This window comes from Bidens hawaiensis, unplaced genomic scaffold, assembly GCF_021521415.1.
Source record: "Bidens hawaiensis isolate Kalapana, Puna unplaced genomic scaffold, B.hawaiensis_p1.1 tig00039879_1, whole genome shotgun sequence".
In the NCBI taxonomy this organism is placed as follows: Eukaryota; Viridiplantae; Streptophyta; class Magnoliopsida; order Asterales; family Asteraceae; genus Bidens; species Bidens hawaiensis.
Window position 1 is genome coordinate 172,911 of NW_027497014.1, and position 6,353 is coordinate 179,263.

General features: G+C 34.9%; 1 protein-coding gene across 1 annotated transcript; it reads right to left on the minus strand.

Moving 5' to 3' along the window:
• Positions 1-1,075: 1,075 nt before the first annotated feature.
• Positions 1,076-5,492, minus strand: LOC143591529 (potassium transporter 5-like). The gene is made up of 7 exons (XM_077071710.1): positions 5,147-5,492; positions 4,595-4,814; positions 4,031-4,279; positions 3,896-3,946; positions 2,692-2,952; positions 2,199-2,621; positions 1,076-1,985 (listed from the first exon to the last, which is right to left on the minus strand). Exons 1-7 carry the CDS (start codon positions 5,381-5,383, stop codon positions 1,126-1,128), a joined length of 2,301 nt encoding a protein of 766 aa, XP_076927825.1. The 5' UTR covers positions 5,384-5,492; the 3' UTR covers positions 1,076-1,125.
• Positions 5,493-6,353: the final 861 nt, after the last annotated feature.

Genomic DNA, 6,353 nt, shown 5'->3' on the forward strand with positions numbered 1-6,353 from the left:
TGGTTGGATTTGCGCCATCCTTTTGTTTTTATGAACTTTTGTTACCTTATGGATATTGTTCTCAACAATTCTGGATCGATCTATTGAAGCACTCTTACTCTCTGGTTATGAGTTAGACTAGTTTAACCAATGAACTACATCGATGGTTGGATCAGATTTTCAAATTATCGCTAACTTGAGTTTTAGCGGTGACAAAAATCGCTGCTAATGACCCTAAAATTCGCCGCTAAAGGTAATATAAAAACGTCGCCGCCATTGTTCCAATGCCGCCACTAAAGGGACCACATTGATGACATGATACAAAGGCAAAATGAATGTAGGAAATTCTCATGAGTAGAAATGAGCATGCAACATCAACCCGTTAAGGATCCTTTAGGGTCCGACTAGGGACACCCAGACACCCTTATACGCCTCGTATACGTTCCGTATAGTCCTATACGAAGTGGGGCTTATAATGGGTTTTTTTTAGTAAAATGAGGTGGTGTCCCTTGAATTCCCCATCCTTTATACTGGACTTGAGAGAGGTGTAAGATCATCTTGTAATTTAAGAGTATTACATACTCTTAGTACGAAGAATATATGATCATTCATTTACCACATCACTTGTCTTGTCGACTGTTACTAACTATTCAATTACATGTGCATAACTTTTAGAACTGCACATGTTTCTTTTTTTTTTCAATAATTTTTCACATGAACTTATAATGAAATAAAATAATAACTACGTATATTCATAATCTCCACAGATTGATAATAGAGTTTTACCGTAGCACCTATTACTCATATATAGTTATATAATCACAATTCAAGTGAGAACCTATTTATAGCATATAAAAATAAGAATAAAATATAAAATGATCATATAATTTTCAACGATAATGATCATGACATACACCCATAAAAGCCAATACATAATAATAGTTCTTTCTTACATTCTGAAATTCGCAACGCAGAAACAAAAGCAAAATAAAAAATAACAATCGGTTAATAGTGACGAAACTTGGATGAAAACGTCCTTAATCGACAACACGAACGACTAAAAAGACCATATACAAAACGTTAATATTTCAGTAAGTTATTGAAACATTCTTCATTAACTTAGCACACAAGGCCCATTCATCTTCCTTAGAGCTCGTACGTCATTCCAACCTTGAGCAACTTTTCATGAGGAATTTCGAACACGTTATAGCTTTGCTTCAAGTTCCTCTTCATGAAATTGTAAGCGTAATCGATGAGAAACTTTTTCCCAATCGAAGACCCCGGCCTCGAGACAATCTCATTCTCACCCACCAAATGCACGACTCCCAATCGCCAAGCTTGGTCTAGTTTCGCCACATCCTCATCCCGTATGCGACCTTGTTGTGGTTCAGTTCCATAATCATATTCAATGAAGTTCTTCAAGTTTTCGACTAGTATCTTCTCAAATGACTCCTTTTCATTGCGCACATCCGTGTACCCGTACCTCACTACACACCTAAATACATACAAATCGTTTGGCTTCACTCTTCTAAACAAGAACCTCTCTTCGGGTGCCACCCTGCTAACCGGCAATGACTTAACAGAAACAAACACAATAACCGAATGTAAAGCAGGTACGTTGTCAACATAATGTTTAAAAATTGGTGGAATGCCATGGGCCAGTTCCGAGTAGAAGATTGCAAGTCCGCCCATACGGCTGATGTTGGTGTCTGTAACAATGCCTTTTATGGCTTCTCGTGAGACTTTGTGATCAAGCTCGTAGTTGTATTTTGCTCGGTAAACATAGTTCCAAGTGCACATTATGAACATTAGCACAACAGCAAACGAAAAAGGCAAGAATCCACCCTCACCAAACTTGTAGAGAACTGCACTTAAGTAGATGTATTCTGTGGAACTGATCACAAGCACAAATAAGATCACGAGAAGTATATTGGTTTTCCATATGACAAGCATGATCACCACCATGAATCCTGAAGTTAGCGTCTCAGCAAATATCACCGCAATACCTTCACAGATTAAGTCAAGCCGGTTATCTACTGTAATCTTTTAAGAACAAAAAAGATAAGCAGGATTTAATTTTTATCTAATTATTCTTAAAAAGAAAAACAAAAAAGAAGATTATCTACACATTCAGTCACTACCATAAAAGCCGGTATTAGTGATTAAACTTTGGGGTTGAATATTTGATTTTCATAAAAGAAATCTCGTAAAATTCTTACCATAAGCATGGCCGATGTTTTCGGTAGTTCTGAACGAAACAGTTACAAGAACACAACCAATCATAAGAAGATAATTCATTTCCGGTATGTAAACTTGCCCTTCATACTTATGTGATGTATGCAAGACTTGAACACGAGGAAAACACCCTAATGAAAGAGATTGCTTGATAATCGAAAATGTCCCAGATATCATAGCCTGACTTGCTATAATCGCCGCCATAACAGCCACCACAAACACTGGCCAGTACAATGCATCTGGAGCCGATTTGTAAAACGTATCAGCCACCAAATTCTGGTGCTTTCTTAGCCAAGATGCTTGACCGCTATACGCCGTGATTAGAGCCGGATAAACCACACAACCCATGCTTATTTGTATGGATTTCACAGTAAAATGTCCAAGATCAGCAAACATGGCCTCGGTTCCTGTCACAATTAAACAAACTGGATTAACAAAAACTGTAACAAAATCAAAGCAAGTATGACCAGTCTATACCTGTAATTGCGAGAACGACTCCACCAAGAGAAATCCATCCATCTTTTCCATTTCGTTTGAAATAATCGATGATGTATTTAGGGTTTATGGCTTTAGCAACTGAAGGGTCGAACTTGATGAAATTGTACACACCAATTCCACCAATGAGTGAGAACCAGATGCAAATGATGGGGGCAAAACTGTAGCCAACTCTATCGGTTCCAAATCTTTGAACCATGAATAAAGTTATCAAGATTATTACTGATATAATGACAATCCTCCCTGCATCAATGCATTTCCAAATTGTTAAAAAATAATTCAAATGTCCATAGCTTTTTTATATAATTTCCTTGTCCTTTCAAACATAAGCATTTAAGTCCAATAACATAAAAGAATACAAACGTATTGTTTCTTATTTATCAAAAGTGTAGTTACTGTTACAATCAAACCTTAATGTTAAATCTTTCAAGTATAATTCTAAATCATAATGAAAAACATCGTACTCAGTATATCCCACCAATAGCAATGCTATGGTAGGGTCTGAGGAGAGTAAGATGTAGACAGCCTTACCTCTATCCCATAGTGATAGAGAGGCTGCTTCCGGTGAAACCCCTGGCTCGATAGTAGTTTCATAATGAAAAACAATTTATATAAATAACGTACACGTACAATAATTAATTAGATAATTCACAATTATGAAAGAAATCAAATAGAAAGAATAATGGGTTGATTGAAAAAAAGTGAAGAATAAGACTATGTGTAGTGGGTGTTAACCTGAGCGTCAAACCTATTTTGATAGATAGTTTTTATTTTTTCATTTTTATCCATTTTGTAAAATTATATCTTAGACTCAAAGCAAGGTGTGTTATCATTTCCATGGTTTTGGATCATAAGGTTCTAAGTTTTATCATCTTATAGCTATTAGATGTAATTTAAACTTGATGTGATATAATCACGTAAATACTAATTATATATTAAGCATTTATATATATTTATCATTTCATAATAAGGATCAAATATCATGGAGAACACTAAAGTTTTAATATTATGACTTTGGCAGTAATAGGATTATCATATTTAAACACAGCCACCACTCATACCCAAAAAAAATGTATGTTCTGCTTTTTTTGTTTTGTTAGAAAACAGCTTTCGAAAGTTGAACTATATAATAATTCAAATATTCTAAAAAAAACGTAATGTTAACATGTTCAAATGTAAAGGTTACCTTCTGTCATCGCATCAGTTGCCTCCTTGAGTCCCGATACAGCAGATAATACTATATAGAAAAGTTAACATATTAAAAAAGCTATAATTCGTCAAACATGAAAATAACTGTTTTTTAAAGGATAAAAGCAATCACCGGAGATGGAAGGAGTGAGGATGCCATCACCAATGACCATGGAAGTCCCGAGCATGGCAGCAAACAGAAGAGCAAACTTGGCAAAGTTGCTATGTTCGAGAGTTTTCTTAAGCTTTGTTGATATTGTGTTTTGTTTGCCCGGCAACTCAAGTTGATAATTCGAGACCTCTCTGTCCTCTAGTTGCTCGCTTGGTATTAAACCTACCTTTGCATATCTACACAGTTTCGAGTATAATGCAAACGTACCTCCTGTTACCCAAGAAAATACACTGTATCATTATCTAGGGACTCATGACATGTATTTTAGAAATGTTACCCAATCAATTATCATGGATCAAATTATTTGTGAATTAAAATATAAAGTTGTTTCTTTTCTGTAGTTGTTTATCATCATAGATTTAGAGAATTCAACAAGTGTTTAATGAAATCAATTTATTAAAAAACCGAAATTTGCTAAAAAAAAGACATTCTTTAATGAATAACCATTCTTCCGATTTTTTTTAACGCAGCCATTCTTCCCAATTTAACAAATAAACAAGAGCAGCAAGGAGAATAAATGCTTACCATCACCATTATCATTGGCACGCAAGACAATTATAACGTACTTAAGTACCGGAATTATAGTGATAGTGTAAAAGATGAGTGACAAAACGCCCAAGATATCATCTTGGTGTTTGATCCCGTCAGTGAAGGTACTTGAATACACATACAACGGTGATGTCCCGATGTCACCATAAACCACTCCAATACTTTGAAAAGCAAGTCTGAGTATCACTCCCCAATCCTTCAAACAAAATCATTTCACGAAACAATCAGTGACTAATTCCAAAATCGTCACAAAGTTATAAATATCAATTAGGAAAACTATTAAATATTAATATATATGTAGTGCAACTACTTCATTCCTCACAATATGTTAGTATTATTAGTACCTTAATAATTGTTATTTTGTTTTCTATAGCCACGCTATATGTATGTTTTTTGTGTTGTTATATTAATCTTCTAGTATAGAGAAAGGTTTTTTCTTTCCCACAATCCTCATACCCTACCATTTGATGAGATTTTTACTTGGTATATTTGTTTGTTTGTAATTAATATAGGTGACCATGCACTAACCTTTGTGTTATGATGACCATGGTGGCCACGAATTTTAGCGGACTCAATATCTAAGGAATCGTGACGCTTCAAGCCAGCTGGGAGTTGGCTTTCGGGAAGCACATGATCAGACAATCGTTCAGAATGGATTTGTTCACTGTTTTCATCTTCTTCAATGTTGGCAACGCTTGAGTTTCGTTTGCTGCCGATAGGGGTGGAGACGTTGGAGAATCGTTTGCTACCGCTGGTGGAAGACATGGTGGCGTTAGTTAGGGTTATGGAGACACCAAAAGATGGGAAAATCCGTAGAAATGGTAGTCGTTATATAGAGATGATAGTTGACTAGTGGTACGATGGTACTTGCTTCTTGTAATAGGAAAAAAAGGTTTAAAAATAATAAATTGATTAATGTAGTTCATTTGCACAAGGTTTCGAAAGTAAACGATCATAAAATATTAGTAAACTTTAAATGTCAATATTTCCTCCAGTTCTAAAACCGATATGAAACTTATTATATTGCCTCCCATGTTCCACCACTTTCTGTCTATATGATCAACAAAGTTTAAATTAAACAAAGAAAAAAAAACGAACCTAAATCTGTGCTCGACAGATAGTTTCCATGATCTATAAGAATGTATGGATTGCCACAATATTTTATGTATCACCTCTTAATTTTGGATGCTCGAGCTGGTCTAAAAATATGGATATTTATATTTTAACACAGAAAATTCATAGATCATGATAATATTTCAGCGGTTACAATTTTGAATTCTGTTTGCACTCCTTTTATATTCGGTTGTTATTGATTCTAAAGTAACAATGTACAAACACAAAACGAGACTGGAGCTTCATTATTTTGTTAATGACTCACAACCATGGTTGTGATATGGTTTGTTGTGGTTGTGGCTTGGATCACAAATCTCCGTTGACGTCGATTCTTTGGTTGTGGATCTGTCTGTTGTTAAAAGCAGTAAAGATTTAGACAAAAACACTGTTGTAAATGAAAAGCTTGTGAAGAAACTAGGCTTTTGGGCGGGGTGACGGTGGTGGCAATTGGTTATATAGACCACATGCTATATATACAATTGGCTCAATGTTAATACTAATATAGCAATTAGTCTAATAGTTAAAGAAACAGGTGAGTTCTAGTTCCATGTCTTACATGTTTTCAGGATGGTATGCATACTTGATGAATTAAAGATTTCAGAAATAATTTTACAATAAATAT

Excerpts from the sequence above, each read along its gene's own strand:
- LOC143591529 (XM_077071710.1), bottom strand. The coding sequence starts at position 5,383 with ATGTCTTCCACCAGCGGTAGCAAACGATTCTCCAACGTCTCCACCCCT. Across the intron at positions 4,815-5,146 it reads ATGGTCATCATAACACAAAG|GATTGGGGAGTGATACTCAG; the intron begins GTTAGTGCATGG and ends TTTTGTTTGAAG. Across the intron at positions 4,280-4,594 it reads TGCCAATGATAATGGTGATG|GAGGTACGTTTGCATTATAC; the intron begins GTAAGCATTTAT and ends CTTGGGTAACAG.